General features: G+C 46.8%; 8 protein-coding genes across 8 annotated transcripts; 3 read left to right on the top strand and 5 right to left on the bottom strand.

Annotated features, from left to right (window-relative positions):
- Positions 1-202: 202 nt before the first annotated feature.
- PHATRDRAFT_44484 (predicted protein) lies at positions 203-898 on the bottom strand. Its single transcript, XM_002178249.1, has 2 exons — positions 765-898; positions 203-569 (listed from the first exon to the last, which is right to left on the bottom strand). Exons 1-2 carry the CDS (start codon positions 867-869, stop codon positions 348-350), a joined length of 327 nt encoding a protein of 108 aa, XP_002178285.1. The 5' UTR covers positions 870-898; the 3' UTR covers positions 203-347.
- Positions 899-1535: 637 nt separating this feature from the next.
- Positions 1536-2720, top strand: PHATRDRAFT_1769 (predicted protein; the record flags this gene model as incomplete). Its single annotated transcript, XM_002178522.1, has 1 exon — positions 1536-2720. A coding segment is annotated over one exon (1185 nt), but the record flags the coding sequence as incomplete, so codon positions are not given.
- A 243-nt stretch (positions 2721-2963) lies between these two features.
- Positions 2964-4953, top strand: PHATRDRAFT_44482 (predicted protein). Its single transcript, XM_002178521.1, has one exon. The coding sequence runs from the start codon at positions 3123-3125 to the stop codon at positions 4923-4925; it is 1803 nt and encodes a 600-aa protein (XP_002178557.1). The 5' UTR covers positions 2964-3122; the 3' UTR covers positions 4926-4953.
- A 56-nt stretch (positions 4954-5009) lies between these two features.
- PHATRDRAFT_44481 (predicted protein) lies at positions 5010-7073 on the bottom strand (the record flags this gene model as incomplete). Its single annotated transcript, XM_002178248.1, has 4 exons — positions 6738-7073; positions 5950-6654; positions 5837-5875; positions 5010-5769 (listed from the first exon to the last, which is right to left on the bottom strand). The coding sequence occupies exons 1-4, from the start codon at positions 6983-6985 to the stop codon at positions 5010-5012; spliced, it is 1752 nt and encodes a 583-aa protein (XP_002178284.1). The 5' UTR covers positions 6986-7073.
- Positions 7074-7483: 410 nt separating this feature from the next.
- On the top strand, positions 7484-8023 carry Hlip1b (high light induced protein 1b; the record flags this gene model as incomplete). The annotated part of the gene is made up of 1 exon (XM_002178520.1): positions 7484-8023. The coding sequence occupies one exon, from the start codon at positions 7484-7486 to the stop codon at positions 8021-8023; it is 540 nt and encodes a 179-aa protein (XP_002178556.1).
- Positions 8024-8224: 201 nt separating this feature from the next.
- Positions 8225-9821, bottom strand: PHATRDRAFT_44480 (predicted protein; the record flags this gene model as incomplete). The annotated part of the gene is made up of 3 exons (XM_002178247.1): positions 8665-9821; positions 8512-8643; positions 8225-8430 (listed from the first exon to the last, which is right to left on the bottom strand). Exons 1-3 carry the CDS (start codon positions 9818-9820, stop codon positions 8225-8227), a joined length of 1494 nt encoding a protein of 497 aa, XP_002178283.1. The 5' UTR covers position 9821.
- Positions 9822-10801: 980 nt separating this feature from the next.
- Positions 10802-12216, bottom strand: PHATRDRAFT_44479 (predicted protein; the record flags this gene model as incomplete). Its single annotated transcript, XM_002178246.1, has 1 exon — positions 10802-12216. The coding sequence occupies exon 1, from the start codon at positions 12161-12163 to the stop codon at positions 10802-10804; it is 1362 nt and encodes a 453-aa protein (XP_002178282.1). The 5' UTR covers positions 12164-12216.
- A 148-nt stretch (positions 12217-12364) lies between these two features.
- Positions 12365-15852, bottom strand: PHATRDRAFT_44478 (predicted protein). The gene is made up of 5 exons (XM_002178245.1): positions 15366-15852; positions 14669-15273; positions 13975-14588; positions 13147-13151; positions 12365-12820 (listed from the first exon to the last, which is right to left on the bottom strand). The coding sequence occupies exons 1-5, from the start codon at positions 15770-15772 to the stop codon at positions 12802-12804; spliced, it is 1650 nt and encodes a 549-aa protein (XP_002178281.1). The 5' UTR covers positions 15773-15852; the 3' UTR covers positions 12365-12801.
- Between the last annotated feature and the right edge of the window lie 744 nt (positions 15853-16596).

Genomic DNA, 16596 nt, shown 5'->3' with positions numbered 1-16596 from the left:
TCTCATACTTCATTTTTTAGTGCCAACTCTCCTATGCCGTCATCATAATAATAGCCCTTCTGACAGTGAGACTGGAAGATTTTTTCGAAGAAGCCTATTCACTGACAGTGTCAGCTAGGAGGGAGTCTTGACGCATGTACACATCGCATTTGTCGCCCTTTCGAACCAATGAATGTGCCACAAACAGAAACATACGACTCTTAGATTAGTACAAGAGCGTAATCTATAGTATTTATCGACTAGTTCTTGGTCTTAGTTTCACTCGTGGGGCAAGGTTTTGAATAATGATGCTCATTAGAGGTACACTCGCAAGAACCAACAGCCCGCCCTAAGTCAAAGCGAGAAACCTACAACCCAAGCTTCCACTTGGCGATTGCCTCTAATCCTGCAACACTAATTTTATCTCCCGTCTTGCTCAGAGCATTCTCAGCCTCCGCCATTGCCGGTGCCACCGAAGCTTCAAAAGCGGCCAATTCCGTCGCATGCATCTTTTCGTCCATTTCGGCCTTTTTCTGTTCAAAAAACTTCTTCTCCTGCTCCCGCATAAAACGATCTTCTTCGACTTTTTCCTGTCGTAAGCATGGTCAAGATTCAATAGAGTGAGCAAACTAGTTTCCACCGTCTTTCAAAGTTGTCTCGACCATGTATGCAGTGGCCTCTTTTCATTCACTTGTAAACATGACTGTTTGAACAGCCGCAAGACCGATCCGGCAGTGCGTATTCGACCACCATATCAGTCGGAAAGTAAAAACAGAATTGCGTACCTTTTTGCCAAAAGTATCACCGATTCCAAATGACCGAGATGTAATAGCCTTGTAAGCACAAGAGGCGGTGCGAAGAGAGGAGATGCGGATAGAATTAGACAACATGGCTTTTACGTGTTGACTCTGAGGAGCAGATCTTTGTATGTATGTGCTCCTCGGCGTTTGCGACTTTGTGTCGCGTGGGTTCGCTTGTTTGACACCCAGCTTTCGACCCGTTCTTTCTTTTGCGAAGCCGCGCTTTTGATTTAGTTGTCTGTCCAGTCGTGTTAGTATACCATTGGTTATCATATATCGTAGAAGATACATTTTATCAAATCATATATAGCCGCAGACAAAAGAATATAGCTGTAAGTCACGACATGGTTGCAAGAGAATGAGACTGTGAAATCTATCGCGAAAACAGAACGGAATTTCTCTACGCCGTAGAAGAATGCATGGACGACATCTTGAGCGACGGATCACGGTCCAATATGATAGATCAACCACAGACATCGTAAAAAAGAGACAATCGATGCCATGGAACTGGACCTAGAAAAGGTACAATGGATTTTCCGGGGGAATATTGTGGTGCCGACTCGGAATCCTTTTTCGGCGCCACGGGAGCCCGAACTGGATGACGAGCGCTGTCGATGGATTGGGCCCGGATTAAAGCTTCTGATTGATCATGTGTTATGCGTCAACGAGGAAGGTTCTATATCCGAACTTCGCCCTGCGTCGCTCTTCGCCGCTGGAGCGATCGATTCTCCACGCCTGGTCGAGTTGTCCAAAAACGAGTTTCTGTGCCCTGGCATGATTGATTTACACATTCACGCAGCGCAGTACGCATATACGGGCACTGCCACAGACCGTCCATTGATGGGGCCCAATGGATGGTTGGAGACCTACACATTCCCTGCCGAACAAAGACTCGGATCGGATCCCTCTTTAGCTCGGCAAGTATATGAAGGTGTGGTCCGAAACACACTTTTGGCTGGTACCACCACGGCGGTGTACTTTGCCACGCTGCACTTGGATCCTTGTAAAGTGTTGGTCGACATTGCACTCGAGGAGGGTCAGCGTGCACTGGTGGGTAAAGTGTGTATGGATCGCCACTCTCCTTTAAACTATACCCAGACGGTAGAGATGAATTTGAAGGAAAGCGAGGAGCTCATAGAATACATTCAAATGAAATCGGGTCAGCAGACGACAAGTGCGAAACTTCCTTTGGTGCTACCGCTTATCACTCCTCGGTTTATTCCTACATGCTCGCCAGCACTACTTACGGCCTTAGGAAAACTGGCGGCGGAGCGCTCCTGTCATGTTACAAGCCATATTTCGGAATCAGTAGATGAAGTTGCATTCAGTCGTCAGTTAGATGCATCCGAGGGTTTAGATAACGGTGTTGGAAGGACTGATGCCAAAATATTTGATGGCCATGGGCTCTTAACGGATAAGTGTGTTATGGCGCATGGAGTTTTTCTTTCGGAGGACGATTTGGACTTGCTGCAGCGACGCGGTTCCGCGGTCGCACATTGCCCTCTCTCCAACTTTTGTTTTGCTGGCAAGTCCCTCCACTGCCGCAATATATTACAGCGCGGCGGGCCTCAGGTTGGTTTGGGCACAGATGTTGCTGGTGGATATAGTCCCTCAATGTTGCATTCTTCTAGAATGACGGTCGTGGCCTCACAATCTTTGCAACATCAAGCAATTGCAAACAACGAAGATGTTGATCATGTCTTAGACTATCGACACGGTTTCTATTTGGATACACTGGGAGGAGCAAAAGCCTTGAAGCTCGACAACCGTATCGGAAGTTTGGCTGTAGGAAAGGAATTTGATGCAATGATTCTGTCCGCGGATGTGGATAGTCCAATTCAGCTATTTGATTCTGACAATGTTTTGGATGTCTTTCAGAAGCTATGTGTACTCGGAGACGACCGAAACATAAAAGCTGTTTATGTTCAGGGACGTCGTGTAAAAGACTGTAATGCTTGCTGTTAATGCAGATTCGTGGTCTATAGAGGGTACTTTCGTTTACTGTCAGAAGCATGACTCTCGAAGTAAGGTGTTGTTTACTTCACCCTTCTCGTGTGTAGTTCAGTTTAGGGTTAAGGCTAGTTCTTTGCACGGAAACCGACAAATGTCTCACGAAATTCCCCGTCACTGTCCCTTAGTGTATAGCCGTCAGAGGTACCACCATACTTTCACTTTGGGGTCGGTTCGGGTCGGAGAAAAACGCGTAACAGTTAATCTGAAAGGCCAAATACTGTGCAATCCTATATAGTACACAGTCGAATAAGATCGGCGATAATCTATGCCCGTTGACGCAAGGAAAGCACCTCAAGTTCAGTTTCTGCAGATTTAGATCAACGGAATACCATGTTATCAAAAAAAGTTCTGTCTAGTTTCCAGAAATCTTCGGTCGGAGCTTGTGTACTCTCGGGGACAAGGCGTGTATCTACCGCACATGTCCGTTGCGTCTCGGTGGCTGCATTGAGCCATTTCGCTGGCAACGATAATGCTTCACTGTCAAGTAAATGCTCGTTAATGAATGTTGCTGCTGCTGCCGCTGCTGCGACCGCCACGATTCTAACCTGGGCCGGTGCCACTTCGCTTTGTGACTCCAATGCAAAGCCCATGAGTACCGAAGATTCACATTTGACTCCTTCAGAAGTCGGCAAGGAAGACTTTGAGGAGTTCCAGGCATCCCACGATATCAATAGCATGCCTGTCTACTCACTGGAAGAGATAGCCGAAAAGAATGGAGAAAACGGAAACCCCATCTGGATGTCGTACGGTGGTGTCGTTTACGATGTTACTGATTTCATCCCTAACCATCCCGGCGGATCGGAAAAGATTCTCACTGCAGCCGGGTCGGCAATTGAGCCCTTCTGGTATCTCTATCGTCAACACTTTGCCTCAGATCTCCCAATGCGTCTAATGGAGCATATGGCGATTGGACGTCTGTCAGAGGAAGATCAAGAAAGGATAGAAGAACAGATGGCGACATTGGAAGAAACGGACCCATACGCCAAAGAGCCATACCGACACCGAGCTCTGCTGGTGCACTCAGATACACCCATGAACGCAGAATGTCCCACGCGCTTCTTGACACAAAACTTTCTGACGCCTGCTTCTATTTTTTATATCCGCCATCACCACCCGGTCCCGTTTTTGTCTGAGAAGCAGGTGAATGACTTTCGGCTGAAGGTCGATTTGACAGCTTATGGGAAAGGCGTCGTGCTATATAGCGTGGATGAACTAAGAAAAATGAAAAAAGTGGAAATCACTGCCACACTGCAGTGCAGCGGAAATCGCCGCAGTGGATTCAATCAGTTCCAGAGAACTTCTGGCACGCCATGGGGCCAAGGAGCTATATCTACAGCCAAGTTCGGTGGAGTTCGCTTGACAGACTTATTAAAGGCGTCCGGCCTGAAGGATCCCATTGAGGCCGAAGAAAAGTTGGGCCTTGAGCACGTGCGCTTCCACAGTTTAGATGGTATGTCGGCATCAATAGGAATGGAGAAGGCAATGAATCCTTACGGCGATTGTATCGTTGCTTACGAAATGAACGACGAACCGATCCCTAGAGACCACGGTTTTCCACTCCGAATTATTGTTCCCGGCTATGCTGCGGTTCGGAATGTCAAGTGGTTAGAAAAAATTGAGCTAGCCAAAACTGAAGCAGAAGGCCCTTGGCAACGTGGGCTCAACTACAAGACACTCCCTCCAAACATGACAAATGCAAAGAACGTTGACCTAAACAAAATGCCCTCAATGACGGAAGTAAGTTTATTTTCTGGTATTACACAAGTCGAAAAGCCAGAAATGAAAGAAGGCATGAAGGCTGGTGATAAAATCACTGTGAAGGCAACCGGTTGGGCGTGGGCAGGAGGAGGTCGCAACATTGTTCGTGTGGACGTAACTGGAGACAACGGTGCATCCTGGGCAACCGCAATTCTAAAAGAAGGATCCGAGCAGCGCTTTGGTCGCGCTTGGGCATGGACATTTTGGGAATGCGACGTTCCGGCGATCGTACAAGAAGATGGCAATGTGCATTTAGCATCTAAAGCGGTCGACCTGGCGTTTAACGCGCAGCCAGAAGACGCGAATCATACATGGAATGTCAGAGGACTCGGCAATAATAGTTGGTACCGCACCAAGATCAGAATATTGGAATAAATGTTAAAAAGCGTCGCCATTTATATTGAAATAAAACCTAGAGACCTTTCGATTGGGACCTTGGCCATGATCGGACTAAGCAAGTTATTCCCTGCCTGATTCAGTCAACCTGGCGTTGGCATAGGTCGCAATTTTTTCGATGGTCTCTTCCTCATGAAATTCATCGTCTACAGAAAAAATAGCCGAACCCAAGAAGCGGAGTAGAATCTGAGCGACAACGCCACCAAGGCCAGTAAATGCGAGGTAAACAGGGGACGTGACATAAAGACTTAGCGTCCCGATGAACACAATCAATACCGTACGCAGCAACAACAAAAAACGTGCGATTTTCTTTCCCCTCTTGCCTTCAAGTCGATGTAGATTTGATTTTACGCCACGGTGCGCAATACTCATAGCATCCAAACATATCCAAACCAACGCGAGACTCCCACTGAAGAAATGAGCAATCCTCTGCTGCCGATCACCAGTTTCGAAACGGGAAGCCGTCGATTTTCCTGCAAGGAAACGTTCGAACATGGGCAAAAGTGCCCGGCTTTTGGTCCCAGCACTTTCGTCGGCGTAAACGGATTCATAGAGGAACATTTTATACGAAGTACCAAGAACTACGAGTGCAATAGAATATACCTGCATAAACATGAAAAAGACCATTGCACTACTAGCGCTTCGCCTGAGCGCATGGTCATTTGCTTCTGATGGCTGCGACCGAAAATGTAAATACTCGAGAAAGACAACAGTGATCACGCCGCAAAAGAATATCTCGTAGTACTGAACCCCTTCACTAAGATCCACTATCAATAGCGACAGAATGCTTTCGCCTAGAAGCAACATTGTCCACTCGCCGTATCTAATTTTAAAGAAAGTATAAAGTGAGAAAGAGAAGAGCCAGCGTGAAAGTCGGACAAAAAACATACCGATGAATGGAAAATTCGATATTCATAGGGACAGTGTACCTAAAAGTAAAAGAAAGACGTGAGGTCACCAAATCACTGTATATTCCTGTACACTTTTATTTAAAGTATCGTACTTTTGAGAATCTGTAGTTGGCACGCTAGGCTTCCACCAACGATTGCCAAGGAATATAAACCCCATGGTTGCAATATTTGCAAAGCTGCTCCCAATGAGAAGCCAGATGGCGACGTCGTCTTCGGCTCCCCCATTGTATTCGTGACTTTCCGACGATGCCAAATCGCGCAGATGAGGAACGTCACCAGTTACGTTGGAGGTACCATTGAAGTCGCCGGTCCCCGACGAGGCGTTATAGACTGCGTGCTTCTTTGAACTATCAAAGTACATCTTGCCAGTATACACCGTCGCACACAAAGCCAGTAGTGTGGGAACGGCTGAAATCCAAATCAATTTCTGGGCCATGTACCAGGATTCGGGGTAGAGTTCCTTTGCTCCCATTCGTTGCGAAATCATTACTTCGACCAAAACGATCAAGTACATTGCACCGGCGAGCGTGATACTACAGCAAAACACGAACATATCGAGATGGCGCTCCGGATCCGAAAGAATTGGTACGTGATGAATGTGTGTAACGGCTGTCGCTAATGGGATGAGATACATCACCTCGAATACACGGTGGTAGACATCGTGAGGGATCCGGAAGCGGGCCAAGAAGCCCATTTTGTAATTCCAGAGATTCAAAATCGGCAAAAAACAGCCGGTCAAGTAAAGGAGCCCTCTTCTTGATGGATCCTCTCGCAGTAAGCTTCCTAGGTTGTAAGCACTGATAATCCAGAGGTAGATTGCTGGGCTGAGGAAATGTGCATGATGCCACCAGATATTGTGACCCGCTCGATCTTCACTTACGCTGCTACATAAAACAAGTCAAAGAAAATATTCCCCCAGTCAGTGTGGGCCGGCAATTGATCATCGCCCCATCGTTGACGCTGAATGATAGGTCGAAAGAAGGCCATGCCCTCATCCTTGTGTTCGATGTGGCTCTCATCATGGGGTCCGCTTGAGTCTCTCTGGCTTTGTTCGCCCTGTCGAGCCGAGGATCCACTTTCTCCCGCTTCGTCGTCGTTTTCGGAACCATACACTGCGTTTGTTAGCATCTTTGGTTTTGGTCCCTACAAGATCAAAAGAACCGTGGATTAGAGTAAGCGTTTTGTCCTATCTCACGGAAGCTGAACAATACTAATGTTCACGCCGTCATGGTTGTTTCATGGGGATGAGTTCATCGGCAGATTATCCTGAGCAGCTGTTTTTGTTCCTTCGAATGTGACAGAGCGTACTTATTGGCTGGCGCGCTAGCAGGATTAGCAGGAATTCGGGAGTCTGAGATGATACTCTTCCTCGTGTTTCGAATAGATTTACAAACTCTTACATTCACAGTCTAGAAAAGAATTCTTTACAATAGTTTTGAACGTCAGGGATTAGAAACAAATGCTGCCCGACCGCGAAACAAAATCGATCTTGATTGTCGGCAATCTGCACCAAGTCTTTAGACAAATACAATTCGGTGTCGTTCTTCGCATAACAATTGGCACTTTGGCCAAAACTCGGTCTCTCCCCTGCAGGTGCGTCCAAAGACGCTTGGATTATTCTACGAAATGGTTGTGATCAAGAACGTTTTGGGAATTACAACATTGGTATGGGCCACTGAAATTTCGACCGCAACCGCATATGCGATAATTGTGGGGGCGACATCGAGCAGAAAGGGATCCGTACGAGGGTCGCGAGTCGGGAGACGGAAGGCGGCATTGGTGACCGGCTCACCGGAAGTCCCCTCGCGATTTTATCGTCACGAATCTCCATTGGACCAACCGCTTGTTGCTGTCCCGTGCAGCCCGGCTTGTGTCGGCACTTGTATGCCTGACACTTCTACAGCCGGCGCCAACCACTCTTTTCTGAACTCGCGAATTCTTGAGCAAGGGCCAAGGACGCATGAGCCCCTAGCCGAATCTCCTTTGGCACAGTTACTGGTATTACCCCGGCGCTCCTCGAGTGCTCCATCTACCCTAATGATGGACCTGGAACTTACATTGGGACGAGCATCAATGATAGCAGCTTTCATCCTTTTCCTTGTCGAAGTCGCGACAGGTTTGAGTCTACCCGAGCAGCTAGCGTGTCTCGTGACAGTGCATTCTTAACAGCAATCGAGTCGTTGAGGCTACTGCTTACAGATTTGCTTGCTCTCCAGCACTACGCTACACCGCCCTTTCGAATCTAGCACTAAAATATGCAATGAAGCCAACAAGATCTAAAAGTAGCCTTTCTCTGGCAAGATTTATTGTGCCCCACAAACATAGTTTACCAATTGTCTCACAACGTCTCTTTTCGCCAGCGTCCTACTAGGACGACAAAAATAAGAGAATATCCCGGGACCAGTACACAAAAGCAATCGAGACAAATAATACCCCCGTCAGTATGCAAAACAGAGTTTCCACATCTTTGTAATCGGCAACATACCCCGACATAATTGGAAAGAACATACGCGCTAAAGATCCGGCCGAAGCGAACCATCCAAGCAATGCGCCTTGCGGCCTACGTCCAACAACTGCAAAGATGATCCAAACAAAAGTGGTGATAAGTTCTTGGCTGCAATTCCAGCGTTCGCGAGGAAAAATGCAGCACGTACCTTTAGAAAAGAGTCCAATAACTGCTGTATGGCCAATAGGAAAACCAATTGAATAAATCAAAAACATAGCAACGAAGTACCTCCAAGAAGGGTTTCGAATCCCTTCTTCAATGGTAGTCAATGAAGCAATACCTATTGCCATTATTGTCATACCTCCGGAAATCAACTGAACATCGTTGAAGTGGTTCGACAACGTCCCCATTGAAAGTAAAGCACACACACCCATGGTTCCGCAAGTAGCGACGATCATTCCAGCTCGCGATGCCACCATGTCAAAGTGTGACTGCGCAATCGAAATTCCTAAAGTTTCGAAAGAAGATATCGATCCTTTTGTCGACACATTCAGTAACATACAACCCAGAATACAACAGTCGTACACAGATATACCGATCCATGTAACAGCGTTGGCAATATCTTCCATCGCAGCTCGCTTCTTCGACTTTTTCGCTTCTTTTCTTATGCATATGCGGTGCCGATCTTGAAAAAAGAATATCAGCACAAAAAATGTCCCTACCACAAAACAGGCCATGAAGTACGCAGGGGCTGTAAACATGTTCAAACGGAAAATGCCGTACTGGTAATCGTTGTTTTGAAAGGCAAAGTTGAACAAGGCCCCAAAAAAGGGAGTGACCGTAAAGCCAGCATACTGCACAGCGGTAATCCATGCCATATATGTGGTCCTCTGCCTTTTTGCCGTCACATCGGCCACAAATGCGCGTGTTACACCAAGCGTACCACTTCCGACTCCTAGAATCGTCTGCGAAACGATCAGAAATTCCGGTCGACCTACATTTTGTGTTTGAGCGTAGCAGAGCGTCCCTACGAACAGAATCGAACAGCTCATCAGCAACGTTTTTGTATAGCCAATCTGATGTGACCAGGATCCGAAAACTGGATTCACAAGGACGCGACCGAACGAGAAGGCGGCGACTGCATAGCCCAACGTGATTTGGCTTCCGCCTAGACTTTCCACCAAGGGCCACATTGAAGGAAACATAACACCTCGGCTCATGTCACCAATAAGAACAACCAGGCATACGCAACAGAATCCTGTCCAGTCGTGTATTCCTTCTGCTGTCATGACGGAACTGACAATCGAGACGGCAACGGAGTCGCCATCGTCTGTCTCATCTTTGTCGATCACTGGCGGAACATCACTGAAAATTTTTTCATTTTGGTTGCTCTTTGGTCGAGGTCCTGCCATTTCCATGGCTACATAGGGGGCATCGGATTGCTGGTGGGAATGGATCTCCTGGTGAGAAGCGGACGAAAGAAGATCCAAGCTCACGTTGTACGATGGTGTCGCCATGGTGAAAGCATTTTGTACGAATGTAGATGACATATCCAACATGTCGAAGGATGAAGCGACCAATGAAGCGAGTGTCTATGCTCGCCGACTTGTTGCCGGACATAGTTTATTGGCTAGAAAAATAGTTTTCGACATCTTAGTTAATAATATTTTGTCCTCTGCTAGGTTCATTTACATTGATGTTGAATAGGTTTGTATAGACAGTTTTGGAAACGTCGCAATGAGAAACGGTTTCCTTCTCGTGGCCACGCCCGACGGTAATGTATAAGTAAAGAGGAAATTAGCTGAATAGGTGCTAAGACCCTGCCAAATCCAGTAAATGGGTGCTGAACCGCTACATGTAGAATTTTTGCAGTAAATAGATCTTTTTTCTTACAAGCAAAATTTCCATGAAAATTATCTCAAGCATAAAAGCATATAAGAGAGGAATTGAGAAAATAACTCAAAGCATCAAATCAGGCTGGGCTGGTTGTTCACTGTCAGAATCAAGTAAAGCTGAGCAATTGCATTCTCAGAAACTTGAGGATTGGCTGACTGCAATATTGCTCTGACCTAAAAGTAAATTGCTACCATACCAGGAAGGTTTAACGGTGTCCACATGGATGACACCTTTAAATTTGGTCAACTCCTTGACTATGAGGGACTTGTGTTGCTGTAATAAAGTCCTTTCACTGGTAGTCTTCTGTCATAGGAAGTGCTTTCTTGGATATTAAACCAGTTGAAAAATCTTCAAAAATGTGCAAAATACTAATACACGTGATATAGCATTGAACGTACAATGGTTTTGTAAGTATATTGAGCTAGTTAGGGTACCATCCATTCAGCGGATTTGACATCGTCTGAGCACCCACTTACTGTTAGCTAACTTTCTCAACATTAAAACTTTCTACATTAGTTGCAAGTAGTTGGGTAGTCACAAAAACTTCTCAATATTTTACTTGACATTACAGCGAATAAAGACAAAAGGTCTCTGAAGATATCCTAATCCAGAGTATAAACCCCGATATAAGCGTTTTTCAAAGAACCCAAGTAGAGCTTGTTCCTGTGCACTGTGACACCGGTAATCATCGAAATGTCCTCACCAGATGGATCTTGGATGTATCGAACTTCTTTTGTGACCGAGTCAACTTCCAAAATCGCCCCGTATGATTTCACGCTGGGAGCGAGAGTACGTGGCAATGACATCAAAAAAGTTCGGAACAAGACGTCAAGCGCTTCTGGGAGCATATTCCATAGCTTGTGCATTGGTACAATGGCGCTTGGCATGACTGCATAACACTTTTCGGGTTTGTTCCAGTCACAATCGGCCCCGTCCAGATAGCCTGTCATGTCCTTGCTATCCGCAACAACCTCCAATTCACCTTTCTTCTCTCCTTTCAAATGGTACTTCCAGAGGCGAATACCAAAAGTCTCCACAAAGAACACGTAGCTTTCGTCTTTCGAGACTGCAATGCCATTCGCAAACCGAAATCCAGTAGCCAGAACCGAAACTTGATCTGTCGAAGGATCGTATTCCAGAATGCGACCGGTACCGACTCCTCGTGCTAAGTCTATTTTAGATGCGTACAACGTATCCCATGAATCAGTTTTGATACGATCTGGAACCACTGTAGAGGCGTCGGAAAAATAAATCTTTCCCGTTTTAGGCCCTACGCAGACATCGTCCGTATACAGGAACTTGGACATACGGCCGCCGTCCATGACTCCCGAAGCCACTATTTCGACCTTGGAAGTCGGATCCTTAACATTCTGGACGCGAGTGAGACCAAGAAGAGTATCCGCAATGTACAACGTCTTTCCATCCATTGTGAACTTCGCACCAAGCGGACGGCCCGCGCCGAGATCCTTGACTACATCGGCTTTCGCTGTGATCGTAACTCCGTCTTCGTCATCTTCAAAATCTGTCAGACTCAGCAGATTTGCTTCTTCTGTAAGCACGTACATGGTTCCATCTTTTCCGAAAACTACGGTCTCGGCACCTTTCATAAGCGGTTCCTCCCCGTTTTCGAGACGTTCGTAGATTCGCTTGGTTCTACCGTGTTTTGTCTTTAGACTATCATTAGTCCAGTCGATGCTGGAGTATTCGGTACGGTCGCCACGTGAAATTCTCGCAGCTGGACCATAGGGTAAAATGAATTGCCGGAAAGACTTTTGAAAGAAGTAACCCACAGAGAAAGCCAGTAAAATGAAACGAAAATTTGTTGTGCGTTGCGGATCAGCGAAAAGCTGCCGTTCGGCTTCAATTGGTATCGATGGCGAAGGAGACGAATTCGACATCTGTTCGTCTGCAGTGGCAACGGTACTATCCTTGATTATTTTCTTATTTTGCTTGGAACGCGCCATTGTGCACTTTTAAAGAGCTTGTTGGCGCAGGAAGAAAGAAAAAATTCTCCCTCACCGTCAATTGATGCGACTAACAGTGATGACAAAAAAAAAGATCTTATTCCGTCGCCTTTCACTGCTCACGGTCAGACTAAACGAAGGATTTTGGGAACTCGTGACAAACGAGTGATTGTGATCAAATCGCTTTTTGGACGTCGAAGGAGTGACTGTGAACAAATCGATATTTGGTCGAGATTGGTCAAGCTTAATGATAGTGTGGTGTCCATGCTGACCTCTATAAAGAAGGTGACAGTTTCTGCGCCGGGTAAGATTCTTCTGGCCGGTGGCTATTTGGTGCTGGAGTCCCCCAATACTGGTCTCGTCCTAGCCGTCGATAAGCGGTTCTATACGACTGCCACCTTTGAATTTGACCAAACTGCGTCAGCGCATGTTAAGATTGATGTGAACAGTCCACAGTTTGGGCAAACATGGAAGTATCTTTACAATTCTGTGACATTGACTTTGTCTGCAGATGCCTCGAACAATAGCGTGAATCTTTTCATTGAAAAGAGTCTACGAGTATCACTACTTTACCTGTTGACTGCAAAGGAAGATTGCCTTTGTCGTATTACTCTGGATATTCAAGCAGATAACGACTTTTACAGCTTGATTCCGCATCTGCAAGAGCGGGGTCTGGATCGCTCTCTGAAATCGGTAGAACTACTTCCCCCGTTTTTACCCGCTACTACTTCCGGGCCAGATGGTAATGTGCTCAAAACTGGACTCGGTAGCAGTGCTTGCTTAGTGACCAGTCTTGTGGGATCGCTATGCTACGCATGCAATCAGCCTTCCGTCATTTACAATTTAGCACAAATTTCGCATTGTCACGCGCAAGGAAAAGTTGGCAGTGGATTTGATGTTTCAGCGGCTTGTCACGGCTCCCATGTCTACCGGCGGTTTCCTGAATATCTTCTTGCTGATTTGCTAAGAGAATTAGACAAAACGAAATCTGAAATAAAGCATGTACAAGCCATTCTGAGAGCTATCGTACAGAAAACTTGGACCGGAGGTGTTGCCGCTCCAATTCGACTACCCGCGATCTTGCAAATAATGCTGGCGGATGTCTCAGGGGGATCTGAAAGCCCTTCAATGGCTCGAAGAGTGCTAAAGTGGAGGAAAGGTTTTGGAAACGGAAATGCTCCTCACTGGCATAAGTTAGCGGAAATAAATCGACAGGTGGTGGACCGGCTAGAGCACATAGGCGCAATTCCTATCGATCATGCTGAAATAGAAAGGCTAGCAAATTGTTCGATGGAGCAGTGGTGCGCGCACGATAAGATTGAGGAGAGTCTCATTTCATTACGCAACGCTCTACAGGCGGCTCGGAAAGAGTTGAAAGCATTGGGTGTAGCTGCCAAGGTTCCTGTTGAGCCGGAAGAACAAACACAGCTGATCGAAGCAACCCTTGCCTTGCCTGGAGTTATTGGTGCGCTCGTACCAGGCGCTGGTGGCCATGATGCTCTCGCCTGCGTTTATGTGAACACGGAAGGAGCTCGTCGTCGCATCGGAAACATGTGGGCAAACTGGGAGAAAGCCAGAGTCTGCCCGCTAGCAACGCAGGGTGTGAACTTCAACGAAGGATTGCGAGTTGAATCAGCTCCAATAAGGAATAAAAGTTAACCAACAAACAAGATTTAAGATGTGAATAGACGAAAAGAAGACGATCGTGGCTTAAATTAGAGTTAACGATCCGAAGTAAGCATTTGGGCGCGTTTCGTTGCGGTTTTGAGCCAGATTTCCTTTGTCATCATGCTTTTTTTATGCAGTTCCACCGTCTTGAAAAATGTTTCGCGATCAAGGATGGCACCGTCCGTTCCGTAAGCGGCGGCCTGCCAGGCAATAGCGAGCTTGGATATTGCGCGACCAGAGAAACCTTCCGTTTCGCGGACAACTTCTTCAATCTCTGCGTCTCCAATGTCGATAGTTTCTACCTTTCTCGTCCAGCGATTTGGTGGGTTCAATAAGTACTTATCGATATAAACGGCGATCATCTTTCGCCGCTCGTGTGGTCCTGGCAAGTCAAATTCTACCATTTCATCGATACGATCCATGACAGCTTCGTCGAACTGAGCAGGCTGGTTGCTCGCATACACCATCATAAACTGATCACTTTCTGTACCGGTTCGAAACAAAAACGCGTTCAATGCGTTGCGCTGATCCTCCGAAATACGAGAGTTTTCACGGGACTGTAAGAAAGCATCGGCTTCATCGACGAAAAGTAGTAGACCGCGTCGGCTTGTTTTGGCCCAATCGAACAATTTGTGAAGTTCAGTGACGGCTTCCCGTCCTAGTGGAGCAATATCACCACCTGTTAAAACAGCATAGTCCAGTCCAGAATGCTGCGCGAGTTGTCGTGCGAACATGGTCTTCCCCGTCCCAGGGGGGCCTGCGAAAGAACGTGACAATTGTAAGCAACTTTTGAAAAAAAGGTTGGTAAAAAAACGTCCGGCATCAATTTCTACTCACCATGAAGTAGCAGGTGACGGAAAGGGGCACGATTCTTTTTGGTGTGAGCCGTCGATACCGCCACTTTGCGAAGCTGAGTATCGAGGGAATCTTCTAAAACGATACCTTTCAAGGCATCTTGCTCGTGTACGCCTATCCCCAATATCCGCCGACTAGATGCTACAGGGCTGGTAAAAAATTGCGAGACAGTCATTCGTGAAGTCTCACGAACCAAACTCGGCTTTCCCAAACGTGCTTCAACGAAACGACCAGTGATACCAATACTTGTCCGTGCAGCATACACCCCGACGGCGATGCCAGTTATCGTCAACGCAGTGTTTCGGAGTTTCTCGGTATCATTAAGATAGCTAGAAAGTCCTTCTCCAAGAAGCTTGCCGCCATCTTGGATTGCTTTCAAAACTGTATCGCGGCTTTCGGAGGCTTCGAGACGAACTTTATCCAAAATGAGATCATGGTTCTGACGCTCCTGCGCGATCCGTCCCTCAGCTTCGGCTTTTGCTTTAGCAATTTCGGTCTTCGTCCGGAGCTCAGCCTCATACTGCGCTGTTTTACGACGCATCTCCTCTTGGCGTGCAACCATCTCTTCTTGTTTTTTGAGCTGCTCCCTAAAAGATTCACAAGCGATCGAAATAAATACAATAAGCAAACAAATACGGAAAAGCTGTGTTTCCTACAACGATATTGAGCCGCCACGTACTCTTGCATGTACTTTTGCGCATTAAGCATATCAACTTGGCGCTTGCGTTCCAGTTGATCTTGGTACTCGGCTCGACGCTGTTCGTGTTGAGTTTGTGCATCGAGGGTTTTGCGTGCCTCGTCGGCTTCTTTCTCGATACTCTGAGCACGCAGTTGCTGCGCATATGCATCCATTTCGGCTCTCTTCGCCGCTGCTTCATGCTGCTTCGTAGCCTCCTGTGTCTTGATCAGCTCGATTGCTGCGGATGCGTTCCGACTGTTATCTAGATCCCTAGCGGCCTTCGCCGCACGTTCGAGACCCTCAGGGTCGAATCCAGTTACGCTTCCACCACCTGACGGCGGGTTTTCCGGCTTCATCGCCTGTGAAAGACTTTCATCCTTTTTCTTACGACCTCCCCCTCCAAACATGGTGCAATATTTTTGTGTAGTTGTGCTTTGGTTATTGGATCGCGGTTTGTACGATGAGTTGGATTCGAAGCCGACCGAAGTTGCCTCTCTATAAGGACGCAAAAGCGGTACTGCCGTTTTCTGGCGAAAACGCGGATTTGGGCGGTCAGGAAAGAACCATTTTCATTTTCGGGTAGCGGACGGACGCCAGACCTGGAGTTCACTGTCAGCACGAAGGTAGTAACAGAAAGTGTGTTTCACGTAGAGTCAGTACAAACCCAAAAAACTCGAACAGCGAGCCCCACCCTGTCTACAAGGCGGGGGGGGGGGGGATTGAGGTGACTGCATTCTGGACTTCATCACTATGCAAACCAATGCCACGAGGACTTTCCAGAAAAGCCAAAGTGTTCAATACGGCACATGTGATCCCAGTAGCAGTTATATCGTCAGATTTGTTTGCCAATTTTGCATTGTAGAATTGGTTGGAAGCAAGTGGTTGCATACAGTGAATGTGAAGTACCCTTCAACTTTTTAAGCCAACAAGTACAAGCGCCACCTACAGTAAGAGCATGCAGAAGCTTGGTAATGAACTGTTTGTGTTGTTGGCACCTGGCAAAATGACTGCAGAAAAGCATGCAATACGTAAAGCTAGAAACTCTACAACACAGAAGAGGCAAGCCTTCGGAAGCCATGGTCCAAGCAAGCTCTCCTTGGCTTCTTTTAATGCTTTGTCAATTCATCTGTCAAACAATAGTCTGCAAGGAATTGAATTTGTCTCCTTCAGTCAAAATCTGTTTGGAATAGTTGTGTCAAGCAGGCAAACTGCCAGTATATCACACACTGGT

Source organism: Phaeodactylum tricornutum, chromosome 4, assembly GCF_000150955.2.
Source record: "Phaeodactylum tricornutum CCAP 1055/1 chromosome 4, whole genome shotgun sequence".
NCBI classification, from domain to species: domain Eukaryota; phylum Bacillariophyta; class Bacillariophyceae; order Surirellales; family Neidiaceae; genus Phaeodactylum; species Phaeodactylum tricornutum.
Note: the sequence above shows the minus strand (reverse complement) of the source record. Positions and strands in the feature narration are given on the sequence as shown.

Coding starts and splice junctions, on each gene's coding strand:
- PHATRDRAFT_44478 (XM_002178245.1), bottom strand. CDS start 15,772: ATGTTTGGAGGGGGAGGTCGTAAGAAAAAGGATGAAAGTCTTTCACAG. Junction 15,274..15,365: donor GCGCAAAAGTACATGCAAGA/GTACGTGGCGGC, acceptor TGAATCTTTTAG/GGAGCAGCTCAAAAAACAAG. Junction 14,589..14,668: donor CCGTCACCTGCTACTTCATG/GTGAGTAGAAAT, acceptor GTTCTTTCGCAG/GCCCCCCTGGGACGGGGAAG.
- PHATRDRAFT_44484 (XM_002178249.1), bottom strand. CDS start 869: ATGTTGTCTAATTCTATCCGCATCTCCTCTCTTCGCACCGCCTCTTGT. Junction 570..764: donor GTGATACTTTTGGCAAAAAG/GTACGCAATTCT, acceptor TGCTTACGACAG/GAAAAAGTCGAAGAAGATCG.
- PHATRDRAFT_44482 (XM_002178521.1), top strand. CDS start 3,123: ATGTTATCAAAAAAAGTTCTGTCTAGTTTCCAGAAATCTTCGGTCGGA.